General features: G+C 43.8%; 1 protein-coding gene across 1 annotated transcript in view; it reads right to left on the bottom strand.

Moving 5' to 3' along the window:
• The window catches only part of LOC134355783 (uncharacterized), a 131,786-nt gene extending 123,632 nt beyond the window's left edge, over positions 1-8,154 (bottom strand). Inside the window, exons 1-2 of the mRNA XM_063066176.1 lie at positions 8,014-8,154; positions 7,040-7,281 (exon numbers count right to left, since the gene is read on the bottom strand). Of these exons, the coding sequence (XP_062922246.1) occupies positions 7,040-7,178 (139 nt within the window). The 5' untranslated portion in view covers positions 7,179-7,281; positions 8,014-8,154. The remainder of the gene's footprint in view (positions 1-7,039; positions 7,282-8,013) is intronic.
• Between the last annotated feature and the right edge of the window lie 15,622 nt (positions 8,155-23,776).

The following is a 23,776-nucleotide window of genomic DNA, read 5'->3' as shown; positions in this document are numbered from 1 at the left end:
CCTTAAACTTTTCACCTTTCACCCTTAACCCATGACCTCTGATTGTAGTCCCAGCCAACCTCAGCGGAGAAGCCTGCCTGCAATTACCCTGTCTGTAGCCCTCATTATTTTGTATACCTCTATCAAATCTCCTCTCAATCTTCTACATTCCAAGGAATAAAGTTCAAACCTATTTAATCTTTCCTTATGACTCATATCCCCCCAGACCCGGCAACATCCTTGTAGATTTTCTCTGTTCTCTTTCAACATTATTTACATCTTTTGTGTAGGTAGGTGACCAAAACTGCACATAATACTCCAAATCCATTAAAAAAAAATGTGTCTGAAGGAAACCCTTTGAATTGAATACATAAAGTGATTGTGCACTAGAGCACTGAAAGAGGCCTTTGGGCCCACCTAGTCCACACCAGCCTGTCCTGCTGCTTAGTCCCATCTATCTGCTGTTCATACCTCTCTCATTCATGTACTTACCCAAACCTCTCAAGTGTTACCGTTGAACCCACATCTACCACTTCTGGTGGAAGGCCTGTTTCACTCTTGCACCATCCTTTGCTGTAGTCAGTGAAGAGCATCCTGATTTGCGGTCTGGTCCTGGACTCTCCCACTACTGGAAACATCCTCTCCACCATCCACTCTATCCAGGCCTTTCAATATTCAGAAGGTTTCTATGAGATTCCCCCCCCCCCCACTTCATTCTTCTAAACTCCACTGAGCACAGGCCTAGGGTCGTCAAATGCTCCTCACATATTACCCCTTGCACTCCCGGGATCATTCTCCTGAACCTCCTCTGAACCCTCTCCGGAGGCCAGCACATCCTGATGAAGGGTCTTGGCCTGAATCATCGCCTGCTTACTCTTTTCCATAGTTGTTGCTTGACCTGCTGAGTTCCTCCAATATTGCTTTGGATTTCCAGCATCTGCCGATTTTCTTGGTTGGTGACGTCCCTTTCTTAGATGAGGGGCCCAGAACTGCTCACAATACTCCAAATGCATTTCGGCCAATGCTTTATAAATCCTCAGCATTGCGTCCTTGCTTTTATGTTCTAATACTCTTAAAATGAATGCTAAAGGTCAGTTAATATTGGTATTAGACCATAAGACATTGGAGCAGAATTAGGCCATTCTGTAATGGTTATTAAGAATAAAAAAGGTTCATTTATTATTATCAAAGTATGTTTCCATATCTAACTCTGAGATTCGTCTTCTCCAGATAGCCATGAAACAAAGAATGAACATGAAAGCTGTTCAGAGAGAAACATCAAAAACCTAACAGAACATAACAAAAACATCAACCTTCAAACTGCACCCCCCACCCCCGCATGACAAAGCGGAAAGGAGTGAGCGAAAAACACAGATAATAAAAACTACAAGTCTGTGAAAGTCTACAGTCGGAAAATGCAATAGTCCAATCTATAATGCAGATCCATGGTAACGTCCTCCTTCATTAGTGAAAGAGAGAGACACCACGTGAATGCAGAGAGGCCTACCCGCCTGCCACAGCGATAGCCGCTCACAGATTCCTTCTCCGGCAGCGATCGAAAGGAAGGCAGACGCTCACCTTCTGCATTCACCTTGATGTCTCAATCTTCCTCGATGCTTTAATCGGCGATTAATGGACGCTTTAACCAGTGAAATGGAGTGGAACATCTGTTCGCACCCTGTTTCAAAGTTTCTTTGCCTCGAGGCCGTCTTGAGTACGCATTCGCTTCCTGGAATCTTCTAGAAGACAGCGAAGCGCTGGATCACTCAGTCGATCTCCAGATTGTTAATTGTAAGCTCTAACAATTCCAGAAACCCATTTAAGGTGAAAAACATAAAAGAAGTAAAATAGATATTTTCGTGGGCTATCTGGAAGGTGTCGACCAAGGGACTGTTGTACGCTGGCGCTATTCTGGAGTGATGGAATTATGGACAGCATCAATGTGAACTTACTAAAATGAGAACCAGTCTTCAGGAAATAAAATCTATACACCATTTAACTTTGTGGCTAGTGAAACCAGTCACTGGGTGTGGGACATTTAAATTCTGTCCCATTGAAACTGCACAGGGGAAAACATAGAATGTTCCGGCTATTGTTAAAGATGCTTCTCTGTCAGTTAATCCACAGTTCAGGACAGACCTGTTTTTTCACTGAAACATTCTGGTTAATTGTATATTCATGAAGCCATCTCTCAACACTCTAACAAAGGGGATATATTTTGGGTGTTTGGTTTTTGGAACAGACACCAGTAATTCAGGGGCTTCACTAAATGGGATGTGCTGCCTTTGTAAATATGTAAATCTGTAAGTTTATCTGACTGTTACAAGTGTTGATGCTAAGTAAATGATTATAACAGATGAAAAAATAGTTAATTGTTTATTATAAACAGAAGAGGTTCTGCAGATAACACACACAAAATGCTGGAGGAACTCTGCAGGCCAGGCATCTATGAAAAAATGTATAGTCGACATTTTAGGCTGAGACCCTTCAACAGACCAACCCTGCCGAAGGGTCTCGGGCCGAAACGTCAACTGCACTTTTTTTCCATAGATGCTGCCTGACCTGCTGAGTTCCTCCAACATTTTGTGTGTGTATTGCTTGGATTTCCAGATTCCACAGATGCTGGAAAACCCGAGCAATTCCTCAGCAATTTTTAATTTGTATTTTAATTGTTTATTGCAAATTTTGTGTTGAAGAAATATAAAATATCCTGTTTAGAGAGTGAGATTCTCTCGGATTCTCCTGGGCTCTCTCTCTCTCTCCTGGAAGTTCACTGTGTGAATAAAGACATATTTCCCAGTTACAGATTCCACGGGCTCAGTTTTAGTCAATCACAACATTGGTTTATTATTGTCACATGCAGTGAAAAGTTTATCTTGTATACAGTTCGTACAGATCAAATCATTACACAGAGCATTGAGATGGAATAATGTAAAACAATAACAATGCAGAATGAAGTGTAAAAGCTGCTGAAAAAGTGCACTGTGGGTAAACGATAAAGTGCAAGATCATAAACAGGTATATTGTAACACTAAGAGTCCAACTTATCGTACAGGAGATCAGAGCATCAGACAGCACAGAAACTGGCCCTTCAGCCCATCTAGTCCATGCCAAGCTATCAATCTGCCTAGACCCATCGATCTGCACCCAGACGATAGCACCCATAACCCTACTGTCCATGTACCTATCCAAAATACTCTTAAATGTTGAAATTGAACTTGCACTGACAGTTCCTTCCACAGTCTCACCACCTTCAGAGTGAAGAAGCTTCCCCTCATATTCCCCATAAAGCTTTTCATCTTTCACCCTTAATCCTAGTTCTGTCTCACTCAACCCCAGTGGAAAAAGTCTGCCTGCTTTTACCCTGTCTTTACCCCTCATAATTTGTATACCTCTGTCAAATCTCCACTCATTGTCCTGTACTCTGGGGAATGAAGACCTAACCTGTTCAACCTTTCCCTGTAACCCAGGTCCTCAAGCCCTGGCAACATACTTGTAGATTCTCTCTGCACTCTTTCAAACTTATTGACACCTTTCCTGTAGGTAGGTGACCAGAAATGCATGCAATACTCCAAATTCAAGAGTCTGTTGAACGTGGGGTAGAATCTGTCCTTAAGCCTGGCAGTACGTGCTTTCAGGAGAGAGAAGAGAGAATGTCCGGGTTGGTTACGCAGGCTGCGTTACTGAGGCAGTGAGGAGTTTGGATACAGTATGTCTGAGTCTGAGTTAGAATACACTAACCTTATTTATTTTAGAATGGATTAAATGGTCTGTTAAAAATGGTTGTGAAAGCAACATTAGATGAGTTCTATAATTGTTTTCCGAAATCTTCGTGGAACCTGCTGCTGGGGCAGTGGTAGAGGCAAATACATTAGGGGCATTTAAGAAACTCTTAGATAAGCACATGGTTGAAAGTAAAATGGAGGGCTGTGTAGGAGGGAGGGTTTAGGTTGATCTTAGAGTAAGTTACAAGACTGGCACAACATTGTGAGCCAAGGGGCCTATATGGTGCTGTGAAGTACTGTGTTCTATATCGGTGTGTGAACTTGTCCACCATCAAGGTTGGCCAGGTCGTTAACAATCATGAGCAACAAAACATTATTTATGTGTCAGGCTGGCCTGGATGAACACAGCAGTCTTTCATAGCTGCCCCTAGGTTTCTATCAGGTCTGTAAACAGCTTCCCAATGCACAGTAAACTCTGTCCATCCTTGCGTACCTTGGTGGGTTGAATCTGAAGCCTGCCACTGGACTGTTTGCTCACCAGCACCGTGTGGGCAATGCCACACAGCCATGCTCTGATTAGCTTGGTACCATAGCCACAAGAACCCAGGGGAGGAGGTGGCTTGGATACCATCACCAAGTTATTGGAAGCTGACCAACAGCTTGGGTGGCACTAGAAGCAAACACAAGGATTCAGATTCAAATTACTTTTATTTATCACATGTACATCAAAACATGCAGTGAAATGCATTGTTGCTATTAACAACCGACACAACCTAAGGATGTGCTGGGGGCAGCCTGCGAGTGTCGCCACACATTCCAGTGCCAATATAGCATGCCCACGATGCTCGGCAGAGTAACTCAGAATGTAACGACAGCAACGGCAACAAAACCACAGCAAGGATACTAAGGGTATCAAAGGCTACAGGCAGAAGGCAGGAGAATGGGGTTGAGAAGGAAAATAAATCAGCCAAATTGGAATGGCAGAGCAGACTTGATGACCCAAACGCCCTTATTCTGCTCCAGTTTCTTATGATCTTATGAAAACTTGACTTCACACACAAAACACCGGAGGAAATCAGCAGGTCAGGCTGCATCTCCAGTCGACATTTCAGGTCAAGACCTTTCATCTGGATTGAAAGCTGGAATGGAGATGGCAAGTGTAAAGAGCTAGAGGGAAGGGGTGGAGCGAGAGTTTAGAGGTGATAGGTGGATCCAGGTGGAGGGGCAGTGAATAGCAGATGGAGGAGGGAAGGGTGGAACTACCATCAGAAGCTGGGAGGTGACAGGTAGAAATGAAAAAGGGCTGCAGTGATGGAATCTGATAGGAGAGGAAAGTGGACTCTTTCCACCTATGGAATCATTCACTTTTAAGGACTCTACCATTCGTGTTTTTGATATTTATTGCTCTTTTATTTATTGTTTTTATTAGTTTTTGTATTTTTACAGTTTGTTGTCTTTTGCACATTGGTTGTTTGTCTGTCTCTGCTGTGTGTGATTATTCATTGATTCTATTGTGTTTCTTTCTATTTACTGAGAATGCCTGAAAGAAAATGATTCTCAGGGTTGTAAATAGTGGCATATATGCACTTTGACAGTAAATTTACTTTGAACTTAGAAATTTTTGAACTTTGGAAGATGGAATAAAGGGAGGGAGGATGGGGAGGACAGACGGGAGTGACTTAGGCAGGGACCAGTTGGTAAAGTGCGTGTGGGTGATGGGCAGATGGAGTGTATGGGGGACTGAAGAATAAAGGGGAGATTCCAGCATCTGCAGGAACTTGAATCTTCATTATTTACAGAGTCTTCTTAAATTCATTAACCAATTGATAATCATACTTTCTCACCGATGTAGTTAAGGGATAGCTCTGAAGGAGAGTAGAAAGATGCAGAGATTTAAGGCAATACACACAAAATTCAAAGTTTCAGAGAAAGAGAAAGAAAAAACAAACACAAAACAAATCATATAAACAACGGAAACGAACAACAACAAAGCATTCCAAACCAAACGGAGCCCTCAGATCCAAATCCCCAGAGCAGTCCGGAGTAGGCCCGAAGCCTCAGTATTCAGCTCATTGTATTACTGGGGCAAATCGCCGTAAAGTTCACAGACACAAAGCACAGCAGCCATGGGCAATCTCACAGCCTTAGTGCAGTGGAGAGAGAAGCCCCCAGACTACCTGGTCTAGCGTTTAAATTATCTGAACTTCACGCAAGGACCCATCCCTGCGGCCGGCAGTTTGCTCTGGGCCTAGATTTCTCTGCCGAAGGAGCTGTTCTCGACCTCTCCAAATAGGCTTGGCACCCAGGGTGGTCCAAACTTTCCGGCACCCTACCTTTCCAGTCTATATGGGCCGGCATTTAGATTGTTCAACCAGTGGATTGTACCTCGCATTAGGACCTGGCCTTGCTGCGGTGAATTGCTCCGGGCCTTGAACATGCTGCCCATTGATTTGCTTCAGACCTGGATTTCACTGCTGAAGAAGTCATTCTCGTCCTCTCCAAATTGGCTCATTGCTTGGAGCGATCCACCCTCGTACCCGAGTTATTTGGATGGGCATCGGAACTCCTCCATCCCGTCTTCTCCCCTCCGAATCGTTTCCTCCAACCAGCGTGGCTCCAACACCAAGTGCATCTCAATGTTGCAGCACACCACCAGGGGACACCCTACGAACTTGCTTTGCCTCCACTCGCTTTTTCATTGTTTGCGTTGGTAGTTTACCACAATTCACTTCAAAAAAAGTGATTTTGATTTTGAACTACCAGTGAGCTGTAGCCAGAAACCAGAAGGATTGAGATCCAGCACAGAGTGCTGGAGGAACTCAGCTGGTCATTCAGCACCCATGGAAGTGGACAAGCAGTCAACGTTTTGGGCCGAGACCCTTCATCAGGATTGGAAAGGAAGGGGGAAGGCATCGGAATAAAAAAGGTGGGGGGGGGGAAAGGAGGGTAGCTAGAAGTTGATAGGTGAAGGCAGGTGGGTGGGAAAGGTAAAAGGCTGGAGAGAAGAATTCTGATAGGAGAAGAGAGTGGGCCATAGGAGAAAGGGAAGGAGCAGGGGCCAGAGTGGGGAATGAGAGAAGAGAGAAGAGGGAGGGGAAAAAATTAGTGGAATGAGAAATCGATATTTAATACCATCAGGTTGGGGACTACTGAGGTGGAATATAAGGTGTTACTCCTCCACCCTGAGAGTGGCCTCATCATGACACAGAAGAGGCAATGGCCTGATGTCGGAATGGAAATGGGGATGGGAATTAAGGAGATTTAGGGAGGGGATTTCACGGTAACAGGTCCTTTTTAACCCAGCGAGCCCATGCCACCCAGTTACACCCACTAACCTGTGCGTCTCTGGACTGTGGAAGGAAACCGGAGCACCTGATGCAAACCCGTGCGGACATGGGAGGACGTACGTACAAACTCTTTACAGGTGAAGTAGGAACTGAACTCCGATTGTTGACTGCTGACACTTTTAAGCATCGCACGATTTGCTACGCTGCAGCCACTGTCAGCTTTCCGCGGTCCAGCACTCTTCCAGTGGCTGGTGCAGGAATAGTGTTGCGCTAACCGCTGCCATACTGCCCTAATAAAAACACAGAAAAGCATAGGACATAGGGACAGAATTAGGCCATTCGGCCCATCAAGTTTGTACTGCCTTTCCATCATGGCTGATTTATTATCCTTCTAAACCCTAATTTTCCCCATAACCTTACTAATTAAGAACACATGAACCTCCACTTTAAATATACCCAATGTTTTGACCTCTGCAGCTATCTGTGGCAATTAATTCCACAGAGTCACCACTCTCTGGCTAAAGAAATTCCTCCTTATCTTCTAATCTGAGGCTGCGTCCTCTGGTCCCAGGCTCCCCCACTATAGGAAACATCCTCTCTCTGCCAACTCTGTCTAGGTCTTTCAATATTTGATAAGTTTCAATGAGAGCCCCCCTCATCCTTCTAAACTCCAATGAGTACAGGCCCAGAGTCACCAAACACTGTTAACCCTCTCAGTCCCAGGATCATTCTTAAGAAGAGGATAAGAGGTATAAATGAGCAGAGTGCAGAGACTTTTAGAGCTTTTAGGGATTAGAATGATAGTGAGGAGTGAGCCCACAGAGAGGTTTGAAAGTGAGGATAAGATTTTAAAGTATCGTCTGACCATGAAGAGGATTCGCAGAGCAAACAGAATATGCCCCCGACCCCTTGAAGCAAGGCTCCCCTCTCTCCCCACGTTCCATCCTGTGATATTTACCCTCCATTTTCAATGGCAGCAAACAACAAGGAGATAATTAAATTCAGCAATTTAAATGAATTACCAGTTGTTGCACCAACACCTGCTATTTAACAATCGACCGAGTTATAATCGCATAAACCCGGTCATAAATCACCACGCCTCACACATTCCTGATCGGATTAGGTGCAGAACCACTTGAGACTTAAAAGGAGGAAAGAGAGAAATAAAAATGATGATTCCTTATTTTCACAAGATGATGAATCAGTGACTTATGTAACGTTAACAGCGCAAGTTCCAAACAAACCGCCCAGTCAACCCTCATCTGGAACCAAGTCAAAACCCAGAATAAACCACTTCTTGTGTAAGTAACCTTGGCAAAGGATCAAGAAAGGAAATGGGCTATTTTCCTTTACAGAGAAATAGAGTGGTTCTTGTGGGTTTTAGTTACACAGCAATTAACAATTTTAAAAAAAACACATTTGCCTCAGGTTTTAAGGCAGCTTGCAAATAAACCTCAAACCAAGGGATACATTTCATTTGTACTTTTGGCTGTTTTTTCTCTTCTGAGAGCTCAGTGGGTGTAGATGGTGGGATTATCTCTTAAATTTTTAAGCAGCTACAGCAATGGTTTGACCTTGAGAGCTGCAATCACACACATCGACTGTATCAAGACTTAAAAGGGGTTCGTTTAAATGTTGTGTTGTTTGATTGGGTGAAGGGGTAGAGATACATCTCTACCAGAGGAGGCGTAATGCGCTCCTTCCCTCTGCTAGCCTGCAAGTCGCCATCGGGCAAGGTGTAGCACCTGCTTAGCCTCCTGATCAGGATCCTGTGAAGCCACGGGAGCAGGCGGTGCACATCACAAGTCCTGGTTTTGCCACCACTGATGCCAGGCAGACAATCTCTGAAGAGAATTGATAATGGCTGGGGTCACCCGTCTTGTAAAGACACTGCCCAGAAGGAGGAAAACCACTTCTGTAGAAAAATTTGCCAAGAACAATCATGGTTAATGAAAGATCATGATCACCCACGTCAAACAACATGGCACATAATGATGATAGTCATAGTCATACTTTATTGATCCCGGGGGAAATTGGTTTTCGTTACAGTTGCACCATAAATAATAAATAGTAATAGCACCATAAATAGTTAAATAGTAATGTAAATTATGAAATAAGTCCAGGACCAGCCTATCGGCTCAGGGTGTCTGACCCTCCAAGGGAGGAGTTGTAAAGATTGATGGCCACAGGCAGGAATGACTTCCTATGACGCTCTGTGTTGCATCTCGGTGGAATGAGTCTCTGGCTGAATGTACTCCTGTGCCCACCCAGTACATTATGTAGTGGATGGGAGACATTGTCCAAGATGGCATGCAACTTAGACAGCATCCTCTTCCTTCCTTACTTCCATCCATGACGATGATGATGATGATGATGATGATGATGATACTGTTTGATTTTGAATAACCTCCTCAGCATTCTTGATGGTGACGTGAGAGGCTTCTGCACCATAATACATGGGTTGTAATTTGCAACTGATTCACTCTGCTCGTGCTCAGATGTGGCCGTCAATGGTAAGGCCTGCATTTATCACCTGTCTCTAAATAGCATTTAAGTCAGTGGCTGGCTAGGCCAATTCAGAACACAATCTAGAATCTTTACTGTGTCCCTGAAGTAATATATAAGTCTCAAAATCACAAGAAAGTTCGCAGATGCTGGAAACAAAAGCAACATAGACAGCTGGCCAGGCAGCACCTATGTAAACAGCCGATGTTTTGGGCCAGGACCCTTCATCAGGACATACAAACCTGCCTGGGGTTTGGGTTTACGATTTCCATACTTCCATCCATATGCACTCAGTGGCCACTTTATTAGGCACCTCCTGTATGTGTTCATGGTCTTCTGCTACGGTAGTCCATACACTTCAAGATTTGATGTGTTGTGCATTCAGAGATGCTCTTCTGCACACTACTGTTGTCACGTGTGATTATTTGAGTTACTGTCACCTTCCTGTCATCTTGAACCAGTTTGGCCATTCTCCTTTGACCTCTCTCATTAACAAGGAGTCTTCGCCCGCAGAACTGCCGCTTACTGTATGTTTTTTGCTTTTCACACTATTCTCTGTAAACTCTAGAGACTGTTGTGTGTGAAAATTCCAGGAAGATCGGCAATTTCTGAGATACTCGAACCACCCCATCTGGCACCAACAACTAGTCAAAGTCACTTAGATCACATTTCTTCCCCATGCTGATGTTTGTTTTGAACAATAACTGAACCTCTTGACCATGTCTGTGTGCTTTCCTGCATTGAGTTGCTGCCACATAATTGGTTGATTATATATTTGCATTAACGAGCAGACAGGTGTACCTAATAAAATGGTAACTGAGTTTAGACTGTAGAGCACAGAAACAAGCCCTTCAGCTCACTCTGCCCAAACCAACCTTTTTGACATCTACGTCAATCCAATTTGCATATATTATTTTTATTTATTTACAGATACAGCATGGTAACAGGCCCTTCTGGTCCAACAAGCCTGTGCCACCCATTTACACGCATGTAACAAATTAACCTACCAACCAGTATGTCCTTGGAATGTGGGAGGAAACTGGAGCACGTAGAGGGAACCCACATGGTCACGGAGAAAAGGTACAGGAAGTGGCCGGTATTGAACCCGAGTCGCTGGCTCTGTAATGGTGTTACATTAACTGCTACATTACCAGCACTGTACAAAGGTTTTAGGCATATATACGTACATATAAATAGCTAGGGTGCCTAAGAGTTTTTAAACAGTACTGTATTTGTGAATGTGGAGCAGACAGTGAGTTTGTAAACGCGGGACCAAAGGATGGTGGGAATGGTGAGGGTGGAGCGAGATGGAGTGAGAGAGCGAGAAAAGAAGGAAAAAAGAAACAAGTGAAGAGAAACAAACAGATAAAGAGAAAGAAATAAATAGAGGAAGACTGACAGAGAAAGCGTGAGTAAGAAAAGTAGAATGAAAATGCCAATAATCAGAATCAGAATCAGGTTTAATATCACCGGCATGTGTCATGAAATTTGTTGTTTTGTGGCAGCAGTACAATACAATACATAATTATAAAAACTGTAAGTTACAGTAAGATATATATATATTTTTAAGTTAAATAAATAGTGCAAAAACAGAAAAATAAAGTAGTGAGACAGTGTTCATGGGTTCAATGTTCATTCAGAACTCTGATGGCGGAAGGGAAGAAACTGTTCCTGAATTGCTGAGTGTGTGCCTTCAGGCTCCTGTACCTCCTACCTGATGTAGCAATGAGAAGAGGGCATGTCCTGGTGATGGGGTCCATAAGGATGGACGCTGCCTTTTTGTGGCATCGCTCCCTGAAGATGTCCTGGATGCTGGGGAGGCGAGTGCCCATGATGGAGCTGACTGAGATTACCACTTTCTTCAGTTTATCTTAATCCTGTGCAGTGGTCCCTCCACACCACATGGTGGTGCAGCCATTTAGAATGCCCTCCATCCGCAGAAATTTCCAAATATCTTCGGTGACATACCAATTTTCCTCAAGAGTTCAATGAAAAATATCTGCTGTTGTGCCTTCTTTGTAATTGCATCAATGTGTTGGGCCTCAGAGATGCTGGCACCTGGGTGTTAGAACTTGCTCTCCCTTTCCACTTCTGATCCCCCTATGATGCGTGTTCCCTCGTCTTACCCCTCCTAAGTCCACAGTCAATTCTTTGGTCTTAATGACATTAAGAGTGAGGTTGCTGCTGAGACTCCACTCAACCAGCTGATCCATCTCGCTCCTGTACGTCTACCAGTCCGCTTGCGCTGGCGCCATTAACAAGGCGGCTCATGAGACCAGCTCCGATGGAATAAACTGGAAAACAAATTAGATTATGAGAACACTCAGTCCTCGTTTATTGTCATTTAGAAATGCATGCATACATTAAGAAATGATATAATGTTCCTCCAGAGTAATATCACAGAAAAACAGGACAAACCAAAGACTAACACTGACAGAACCACATAATTATTACATATAGTTACAGCAGTGCAAAGCAATACCATAATTTGATAAAGAGCAGACCATGGGCACGGTAAAAAAAAGTCTCAAAGTCCCGATCGATTCCCAAGTCCCCGATAACAGGCGGCAAAATGGAGAAACTCCCTGCCATAAACCTCCAGGCACTGACAATTGCCGATGCATTGGAAGCACCCGACCACAGCCGACACTGAGTCCATCCGTCCGAAAAGTTCGAGCCTCCGACCAGCCCCTCCGATACAGCCTCCCGAGCGCCTTTGACCTCGCCCCAGCCGCCGAAACAAGCAAAGCTAAGGATTCGGGGCCTTCTCCTCTGGAGATTCCGGACCACACAGTAGCAGCGGCAGCGAAGCGGGCATTTCAGAAGTTTCTCCAGCTGTTCCTCCGTACTGTCACGTCTGTCTCCATCAAATCAGAATTGTGCACGGTACTCCACTTGACACATAACAAATATCATTCACCGGAGTGGCCGCGCGCGCTCTGAGAAAATGAGAAAAATAGAGGAAATAAAGTTAAAGAAATGGGAGGGAAAAGTTGGTGCTGCTGATAGCTGCAGTGGCTTGATTTGACCCTGACCTTGGGTGCTGTCTGTGTGGAGTTTGCACGTTCTTCTTGTGACCACACATTTCCTCCAGACACTCTGATTTCCTCCAACATCCCGAAGACGGACTGGCAGGCTGATCAGTTATTTGTTAATTGCCCCCAGGGAAGAAGGCAGGCGAATGGGGAGGAATCCCTGGTCAGGTGAGAGAGACTTCCGGGAAATGATTGGTGGAATGGGACTGATGGGATTGCTCTGAGGGCCTGCCCAGGATGAGAGGGATGAATAGCTGCTTTATATATGAAGAGGAAGTATGAGAAAAAAATATGAAAAGAAAGAGAAAAATTGAAACAGTGGAACTGTAATAAGGGAAACAAATGCAACATTAGCATTAATTTCAAAAAGACTAGAATAGAAAAGCAAGGTTGTATTCCTGAAGCTTTATAAGGCACTGGTGAGACTATATTGGAGTATTGTGATTAGTTTTGTGCTCTTTGTATGTTTATTTAATTTATTGAGATACAACTTGATACAGGCCCTATCAGCCCTTCGAGCCACACCGTCCAGCAACCCCCTAATTTACATAAGGGACAATTTACACTGACCAATTAACCTACCTATTGATATGTCTTTGGACTGTGGGAGGAAACTGGAGCACCCGGCGGAAACCCACATGGTCATGGAGAGAACGTACAAACTCCTTACAGGCAACGGGGGAATTGAACCCGGGTCGCTGATGCTGTAAAGTACTGTGCTAACCACTAAGAAAGGATGTGCTAGAATTAGAGAGGGTCCAGAAAAGGTTCACAAAAATGGTCCTGGGAATGCAAGGGTTAAAGTAGGAGGGGCGTTTGATGGCTTTGGGCCTGTACTCACTGGAGTTTAGGAGAATGAGGGAGGAATCTCATTGAAACCTTCTGAATATTGACAGGCTTAGACAGAGTGGATGTAGATAGGACATTTCCTACAGTGGGGGAGTCTAGGACCAGAGGGCACAGCCTCAGAATACAGGAATGTCCCTTTAGAACAAAGATGTGGAGGAATTTCTTCTGCCAGTGGATGGTGAATCTGTGGAATCTTATGGCTTAAATATAAAAAGAGAAAGAAAGGAAGAGAAAAGATTACAGAGAAATAGGCAGTTAGGAAAAGAGAAGACAGAGAAAATCTGGAAAAAGAAACATAAAGATATATGAGGGAGATTGAAAGGAAAAATAGAATTAATCATAAACTGAGAGAGAAAGAGAAATTGAAACCTTTTTGTGGTCCCACGGTAGCATAACAGATAACACTATGCTATTATAGCTCAGCGCAACGGAGTTGGGAGTCCAATCCCAATGCCATCTGGAAGACGTTTGTATGTCCTCCCTGTGGAATGCATGGATTTTCTCCGGGCGCTCCGGTTTCCTTCAACATTCCAAAGATGTTCCAGTTAGTGGGTTAATTGGTCATTGCAAATTGTCCTGTGATTAGGCTAGGGTAAAACAGGTGAGTTCAAAGTTCAAGGTTCAAAGTGCATTTATTATCAAAATATGCATGCATTATACAAAGGTTCAAAGGTCCAATTTAATGTCAGAGAAATGTATAAAATATACACCCTGAAATGCTTTTTCCTCGCAAACAACCACGAAAACTGAATGAATGCACCAAAGAATGAGCAACAGATAAACATAAGAACCCCAAAGTCCTCCCCAGCTCCCCTCCCTCCCACATGTAAACAGTAGCGAGCAGCAATCCCCTCTCCCCCACTGGAAAAAAAAGCAAACATTGGTACCATCACCAAGCTCTCAAACGTAAGCAAAGCAATAGCAAAAATACAGACTTGCAGTTACCCCAAAGTCTTCGCGTTTCATCAAGCATTTGACATACTACAGGTTTTCTTTCTCCCTAGTAAGAGATAGGGAGGTGTCTCCGTTTCTTTCCCCAGCAAGCGGGGAGACAGAACAAACAACTCGCTGGTTTACGATGTTAAAAGTCCGTTACGTCGCTTTTTTCGAGCTCTGTGCCCGAAGGTCGCAAAGATCCCGGGTCTTTGGGCCCACAGCAGATATCCCAACTCCCCCGACAACACACAGGTCTCCTGCCGTGACACCGACCCTCAATCCGCCCGTCTCCCGAGCCCCGAGATATTCGGCTTCCGAATTCAAGCCGGACTCTCAGGCCGAATCCTTGCCGTGCCAAACAACAGCCAGTCCTGAAACCCCGAGAACCGATCCCATTCCCGCAATGAACTGAAGTCAGCGTGTAACTCCAGGTCAGGGTCTTCAAAAGAACCCTGAAAGGGAAAAAAAAGAGATATTAAAGATGGAAATAGAGCTGTTTCCGAAGATGCAAACAAAGGAGTTGCTGTTTAGCGCCATTTTAACAGCCTTGAGATTTGTCTTTTAACGGGCAGCCACGAAACAAAGAAACCCAAAAGAATCCATTAAAAAAAGACCGCCGAACGCCCAATGTGCAAAGGGAGAAAAAAAACAGTTGAAGAATAACAATAACCGCAAACAAACAGTGTTCTGAACTGAAGTCTGCAAAGAGAGTCCCGTACCATAGTTCAGCACAGTTCAGCGCAGAGCTGTGTTGCAGGCCGGAGCAGTTTGTCAGGCTGGAAGATTCTTTTCCACACTGTATCTCTAAATACAATAAATAAATAAAATAAAAGAGTTGCATCTCATCACCTTTCAGATCCTAAAGCCCTTACAATCTGTGAAGAACTTTCACACTGAAAGAAACGCAGTGGCTATTTAACACAAGGATAATCAGCTAGATTCTGATAATAAATTAGAAATAAAACGGGATCTCCAAAAAGCTTAGTAAAACAGGCCATGCTTGAAAGCTTTCAAAATGCATTCCTACTTAAAATATATAAAAATCAATGGAGCTAGCATTTTTAATCAATCTGTTTCTTTGCTTCAATGCGTCCATCAATAAACATAGTTAGTGTTCCCATGTTAGCCTCTGCCAGCTTTCTGATATTGCCATCAGAAACTCTCGGCACTCTGTAGGTATGGCTGGATGCTACTAAACACTCAGCTGCTTTGCCAGGGAGTGTGCTTGGGCTTCATCTAAGCCTGTTTTCCATAAACTACAGATAAATATATCCAAATTGGAAAAAATCTTGGTAACAGAGTATGTTTGTTTTGTAGCACTGGTCTTCTCTCTGCCTCCTCTCCAAAAGGTGTACCAACTTTTGCCAGGCCAGGGTTCGACGAAACAGACCACCCTCTGCCAAGCTATAGTTGGCAGGAGATGTGAGCAGGAGTCACTGTGGAACTTGAGCAGTCATTGTGAAATGACTTGAATATAAAAGCAAGGATGTAGATCTGAGGCTTTATAAGGCACTGGAGAACACGCGCTTGGAGTGTTGTGAGCAGTTTAGGGCTAGTTATCTAAGAAACTGTGTGCTGGCATTGAAGAGGATCCAGAGGAGGTTCCGGCGAAGGTCTCTGGGAATGAAAGGGTTAACGTATAAGGAGCATTTGATGGCTCTGGACCTTTATTCACAGCAGAATGAAGGGAGAATATCATTGAAACCTACCGAATATTGAAAGGGTTAGACAGAGTGGATGTAGAGAGGGTGTTTCCAAGAGTGAGGGAGTCGAGGAGCAGAGGGCACAGTCCCAGAATACAAGAACGTTCCTTTAGAATAGAGATGAGGAGAAATTCCTTTAGCCATTAATTTGTGGAATCCATTGCCAAGGTGTCTGTGGAGGTCAAGTCATTCAGTATATTTAAAGTGGAGGTTAATAGGTTCTTGATTAGTGAGGGCATCAAAGGTTATGGGAGACAGCAGGAGAATGGGATTGAGAGGGACAATAAATCAGCTGTGATGGAATGGCAGAACAGACTCGATGGGGCAAATGGCCTAATTTTGCTCTTCTGTCTTATGTCTTTGTGTGTTATAAGGAGTTTCAAACCTGCGACCTATGACTCAGAAATGAGAGCATTACATACCAATCCACAGCTGACATAGGAAAATGAAATCAGTGCAGTACTGTCAGAATTAACTCCCCAGTAGTTGTTGGCTATGATGTCCACTGCAACAGAACAACTGGACTGGGCCTGGAGGTATCCATGAACACCACAGCATCTTTCCGACACTCATCCATCTTCAATCTGCTTGCAACACCAATCTGGTAGGCAGCAATAGCACAGGCAAAGTAAATGAAAAGCCTGCATTTTTCTGGCACCTTTCACAGCCTTGCTTTTTTTTTGCACTACTTATTTATTTTCAAACGTACATATATTTCGCCGGACCACAGGAGAATGAGGGGAGATTTGATAGAGGTATACAAAATTATGAGGGGTATAGATAGGATAAATGCAAGCAGGACTTTTTCCACTGAGGTTGGGGGAGACTACAACTCGAGGTCATGGGTTAAGGGTGAAAGGTGAACTATTTAAGGGGTATCTGAGGGCTAAGTTCTTCACTCAGAGGGTGGTGAGAGTGTGGAACAAGCTGCCGGTGGAAGTGGTGGATGTGGGTTCGATTGCATTATTTAAGGGAGGTTTGGGTAAGTACTTGAACATGAAGGGTATAGAGGGCTATGGCCCAGGTGTGGGTCAATGGAACTAGACAAAATAATATTTCAGCATGGACTAGATGGACCAAAGGGCCTGTTTCCGTGGTGCTCTATGACTTAAAACATTTTCACCCAGAGTGTGGTCTGTCTATAAAACCAGCTGTCAGAGGAAGTGGCTGAGGCAGGTATATTAACAACATTTAAAATACACTTAGGCACATGCATGGATGGGAAAGGTTTACAGGGATGTGGGTGGAAGGTCAGCAATCCTAGAAGTCAAGTAGGTTGCTGCCCAAATATCAACCATGTGTCCGACGAGACCTGCGGTCAATTCCTGGAGATCAGTGAAGTCTGGAGGGCAAAGCCAGATCTCGGTGAATCTGGAGGGCGAAAACCCAGAAGGTCAAAGACCGAAGTCAGCAAATCAAGGGATAGAGGTCAGAGGATCAAGTCTGCGAGCCTGGGCTAGGGACTGGAGGCTGGAGGCCCGAGGTGTGCAATTCAGAGAGTCCGGGGCCAAGGACTGGATGCCCAGAGGTGGCCTGTCCTGGGGTTAGAGTTCTGTCTCTATGTTTGTGGGGGAGTGGGTGACTAGGAAAGGGAAGTCATTTAGCTGTTTAGTCCTGATGAAGCATCTCGGCCCAAAACTTGACTGTTCATTCAATAGGTTTCAACAGATACATTTAATCTCAGAGAAATGTATACAATATATGCATCCTGAAATTCTTTTTCTTCACAAACATCCATGAAAACTGAGGAGTGCCCCAAAGAAAGAACGACAGTTAAACATTAGAACCCCAAATCCCCCTTCCCACGCACAAGCAACAGCAAGGCCTCGAACCCCTCTTCCCCACCAGCAAAAAAGCATCAGCGCCCTCCACTGAGCACTCAAGCGTGCAGCAATGCAGCAATAAAGACACAGACTTGCAGTACCCCAAAGACTACTCGTTCACCTGATAATTCGACATACCACAGGTTCTCTCTCCCTCCCTCCCTAATAAGGGAAAAAGAGGTGTCCCCGTTTCACAGCGCGAGGGGAGACATACCGAAACAACTCACTGATTTACGATGTTAAAAATCTGTTGTCTCTTTTTCCGAGCTCTACGCCCAGAGAGTTGACCTCAGAAAGGCGCAGCTCTCTGGATACACGACCCACGGCAGCTAACCCACTGCTCCCAATGTTCCATGTTCTCCTGCGACGCCTCAGTCAGAGGCACCGGCTTAGAAGCAGCCCGTCTCCAGAACCACGAAAATCTGGGACCCTGAAGGCACACTCGCCTTCCAGGCCGCGTCCTTGGGATATCAAAAAGTGGCTGGTCATGAGGCCCTGAACACAGGTCCCATTCCCACAAAGAACCGAAGTCAGGGTGTAACTCCAAGTCAGGGTCTTCAAAAGAACCTTCAAAAGGAAAAAAATAGAGATATCAAAGATAGAAATAGAGCTGTTTCCGAAGACGCAAGCAAAAGAGTTGCCATTGAAACCTATTGAACATGATTCTGCTACGATTAGAACCTGTGATTTACATTTTGATGGTGTGTTTCAGGCAAATTGAGCGATCTGGCGCTTTGCTGTCTCCAAGGGAGGTTTGGAGTAGAGTGTGCAGCCTGGAGACGGGGCACGAGCCCATGACCAACTCCATTTCTGGCCGATCACACTGATTGAAGTGTTGAGCAAGATTGAAGTCAATGAGGATGAGAGTGGAAAGTGAATGGGTGTTCAGTGCCATCGGCCTGCATTTGATATCTCTCTCTCTCTCTCTCTCTCTCTCTCCCTCTCTCCTCCCCCTCCCCCTCGCTCGCTGCTGACAGAGGAAGGTGCCCAAGTCTTGGGTCCTTGGGGCAAGGTTTGATCGATACGGTTTGTGATCTGGACTCTGTAGTTCATGTTATGATGTGTGTCTAGTTTCTGGTCACTACTTGTTTTTTTAATCACGAACACGAGAAAATCTGTGTTCCTCCAAAGGTGTATTGACTCTTTTTTTAATTGCTACGTTGGGTGATTTTGCTCTGCGGCCTGCATTCAACAAAAGACGCAGTGCTAAGTTGATCTGAACTGAACTAAACTGAACGCTCCTAGACTGTTTCTAGGACCCTGCAGTTTGATCATTAATATTCTGTGCTTTTCACTCGTTTTTTTGATGTTTGCTCGATTTGTTCTTTTTTTGTGTGTTGGGAGTTTGATGTTTTCTTTGAACGGGTTCCATGACGTGCCTTTGTTTCGTGGCTGTCTGTGGGAAGACAAATCTGAGGGTTGTATATTGCATACATACTTTGACAAGAAATGTACTTTGAATCTGTGAACATGTTCAAACAGGATCAGCTTTGGTGGGAATCATGGTTGGCAGTGAGCAGATGGGCTGAATGGCCTGTTTCTCTTCTGTATGATTCTGATTCTATCAGCTGGACCATGAAGAATGTGCTACAGTGAGCACTTTGCTCACTTTCCCATTCAGTAAGGCTGCAAACGAAGTACCTCGCTACATTTACTTTCAGCTCGTAATGATTAACACGGTTTACGGCACCAGTGCACCCCAGTAATCTCAGTAATACGCTGCCTTCTACACCCCTGTCTCCCGTCGCATTAGCCATGCATTAGTGACCCAAAGCTGCAGAGCAAAAAAGATTGCTACATCTGACTGAAACATTTAAGAATATACCCCTGTGTTTCACAGACATCTTCACTTAAAAATGTGCGATTTAAAAACGATTTAAACTCAGTATCCTTCATTGAGGATTAATTAGTTACAAGTTAAAGGTGACTTGTGATGAGAGTTGAGTTAATTGAAAACAAAGTTAGTGTAAACTATAACTTTCTCTTAAAGTGGCTATGTCTGTCAGGGAATACACAAAGGGCAGAGGGCCACTTGAGTGGCAACAGTCCCATTGGTGTGGAGGATGTAACGGACTGAACTGAAAGCATTGGCTGTGAATGAAAAGGCATTGAAAGGTTTACTCTTGTATTTTTTATTATCCGTAACATTTATTTTGATGTAAAAATACACATAAAGTGCTGGAGGAACTTAACATCTATGGAAAAGAATAAACAATTCATAAATTCTGTCAGCCCCCGACCTGATGGAATGAATATCGATTTCTTCTTCCAGTTAAAAAAAATCCCCCACCCCACCCCACCCTTCTGTTCCCCACTTGAGCCCCTTACCTCTTCTCAATGGCCTATCATTTACCTCTGGGTCCCTTCCTTTCCTTCCTGCTATGGTCCAGTCTCCTCTCCTATCAAATTCCTTCATCTCCAGCCCTTTACCTTTCCCACCCACTTGGCTTCACCTATCACCTTCTGGCTACCCTCCTTCCCCCCACCACCTTTTTATTCTGGCATCTTCCCCCTTCCTTTTCAGTCCTGGAGAAGGGTTTCGGCCTGAAATGCTGACTGTTTATTCATTTCCAAAGATGCTGCCTGACCTGCTGAGTTCCTCCAGCATTTTGGGTGTGTTGTTCACAAATTCTATAAACACAAGATACTCTTCAGATGCTAGAAATCCAGAGTAACACACACAAAATGCTGGAGGAACTCAGCAGGCCAGGCAGCATTTATGGTGGGAAATAAACACGTGACATTTTGGGCTCAGGCTCTTCATCACGACACACGAAGGCCTCAGCCTGAAACGCCGACGATTTATTCCCCTCCATAGATACTGCCTGACCTGCTGAGTTCCTCCAGCAGTTTGTGTGTGTTCCTCATAAATTCTATTGTATTTCTTTATTTTCCTGTAAATGCCTGCAAGAAAATGTACCTCAAGGTTGTATATATGGTGAAATATACATACTTTAAAAAATTTTTAAATTTTATTTTTACAAACAAAAAAACACAAAAAAATACAGCACATCCACAAAAACCACAACCATAACAAAATCAAATTAAATATTGATCAGCAAAAGGGAGAAAAGTATAAAGGCAAAAGTAAACATACACAGCAGAGGTGCACCGCACCAAAAAACCTCAGTCCTCAGCCTGTAAGAAAGTCCAATACAGGGTCCCATATCCTTTCAAAGATGTCCCCTCCATCCTCATTACATCAGTCTCTCCAAATGTAGAGTATTTGCCAGTTCTCTCATCCACAGATCGTACGTAGGCAGAGTCCATTTTCCATATTTTCAGGATTAACTTCTTGGCAATCACCATTCCAAAAAAACGTCAGACGCAAATTTACACACTTTAAAACAACACATAGACTCCATTATTCCAAAAAAAGTTGCACAGTTTCTACCCTGATGTTTCACCAGTTTGTAATAGATGTAAATCTGTGAACAGTAATTTGTCACATTCATTCTGGTCATATTGTAAGCTTTATGCAGACTGGAAAAGTATTTTTCACTGTTTCTCTGAGGCTTTTGGGAAGCGGTGGGAACCAGACCCACTCATTGCCATCCTTGAAGCAACAAGCTCCCTATCTTCAGCCAATCATGCCCGTATTATTTGGACATACACGTACTTTGACAAGAAAGTGAACTCGCTCTCGAGCTTGTTCTCAGAATTATAAATTATTTATTCATTATTAGTATCATTAATTATATTTTTCATTTGCACAGTTTGTCTTCTTGTGCACATTAGTTGTTTGTCAGAGTTTGTGTGTAGTTTTTCATTGATTTTGTTGTATTTCTTTGTATCTACTGTGAATGTCTGCAAGAAAATGAATCTCTGGGTAGTACGTGGTGACATGTACGTACTTTGATAATAAATTTCCTTTGAACTTTGAACTTTACTAATGCAGTGGAGGCCACACAGTCCATCCCACTGACATACCCCCTCCCCTAATGTCCATGTAATCCAACAGCTTTACCATCATGTGATCAATTATTTCAAAATGTAGCTGCTTTCAATATTTGAACTGCTTAAGGTTCAATACTGTGAGATGCTGCTGTGTTGTGACAAGAGAGGGGTGTGCATGACGAGGGAGAATATGTAACGGGGTGATAGTGATCAGGGTGTTCATGATGAAGGGTGTGTGTAATGGGGATTGTGTATAATGGAGGATGTGCATGACGGGGAAGGTGGGGTTGTTGTGTGACAGGGTAACAGCAGTTATCAGTATACCAAGGTCATGTATCCGAATAATCAATACAAAGATCGTGAGTTCCAGTTGTCCATTGGCTATCAAAAACCATGAAAGGAAGATATCGGAGGAGTTATGTAGGTGTCCCTGCATGCAGACACTCTCTAACCAGCCACACACGTGTGGAACACAAACACATACCCTCAGGATGCCCCTTTCATGAATACCTTCCTCCCAAAGTTAAAAAACTGATGAACCAAGCACATTTAGTTCGAACAGTGTCCAAAACTGCCTCAACTATCAAACAAAGTTCACCTTTGTTACACCGAGATCAAAAATTAACTGGTGTAAGGTAGGTGACACAAAGCATGGTCAGAAAGTTCTGATAAAGGTTCATCGACCCATAACATTAACTGTTCCTCTTTTCACAGCTGCTGCCCGGCCTGCTGAGTTTTTCTAGCATTTCCTGCCTTTATTGCATGGTCAGTGGTTAAAGAGGAAGCACAAAGGGAGAGAGGAAGAAAGAGAGAGGGAGGGAGGCAGTGAGAAAGAGGGGAGAGCGGGTGGGGAAAGAATAGGGAGAGAAAAGAAAGGATAAAGAAAGAGAGAGAGGGATGGTGGGTGAGAAAAAGGGAGTGAGAGAAGCAAGGATAGAGAGAGAAAGAGAGGAGGAGGGAGAGATGTGAAGAGAAGAGGGAGAGAGAGAAAGGGGGAAAGAGGGAGAAAGGTTTAGGGAGGAAATCATAGATCTGCAAAATAGGCTCCATTGTTTAAGTGATGGTTAGGGATGATCAAAGCAGGGTAGCATCAGACATCAGTATGAATTAGTAACACAAAGGTAATGAGTTGCTGTGGCCCTGTGACCATCCAAAATTGGTGAAGCCTCTACAGGTGAAATGATTGCTCACTTCCATTGGTTGAAGAGGGAAGCTCATAAGCATTTGTGATAGATGCATAATATAGACTTCACTTTCTTTTGGAGAGGATGGTGCACCACTTAATTAATTGAATTTCTTTTTATATACTTATTGTAATTTATAGTTTTACTTATTATGTATTGCAATGTGTTGCTGCTGCATAACAACAAATTTCACGACATATGCCAGTGATATTAAACCTGATTCTGGCTCTGATGGGTTTACAACAGAGACTACGTTATTCATGGCAAACAAGAATGCCCCAATTGTAATCCCTGAAACATGATGTAAACTATCCTGACGTTTTGTCTGGTCTCAGTGTATTTCATTAATTCAATCTGATACTTTTCAAGGAAAGAAAAGAACCAAATCGTTCAGATTTTAAAGCGGCTTTTGTGTTGAAGTAGAGATCTGCGGCAACTGACATTAAGCATCTTCAGATATCCCAATTGTATGTGGCTTGCATGCGTCACGACACCCACTGAGTACTTATGAGTAAAATGCTTAGAGAAACATACAATAATTCCCCCAGGAAATTGTCTGTTTATCATGAAGGCGCCAGAGTAGCGTAGCAGTTCACGCGATGCAAAAACAGCTCGGGTCTTTGGAGTACGGAGTTCAATCTTGAATTATGTCTGTAAGGAGACTGTACGTCCTCCCAGTGAACACCTGGGTTTCCTTCATCTGCTCTGGTTCCTTCCCACGGTCCAAAATTGTACCGGTCAGTAGGTTAATCGATCTTTGTAGACCGTCCTGCGACTAGGCTGGGGTTAAATCGGTGGGTTTCTGGGTGGTGCAGCTTGAAGGGCTGGAAGGGTCTGTTCCAACTGTGGTATA

The sequence above is a fragment of the Mobula hypostoma genome, chromosome 13 (assembly GCF_963921235.1).
Source record: "Mobula hypostoma chromosome 13, sMobHyp1.1, whole genome shotgun sequence".
Classification (NCBI taxonomy): Eukaryota; Metazoa; Chordata; class Chondrichthyes; order Myliobatiformes; family Myliobatidae; genus Mobula; species Mobula hypostoma.
The sequence above is the reverse complement of the archived record's forward strand: the minus strand, read 5'-3'. Positions and strand labels throughout refer to the sequence as shown.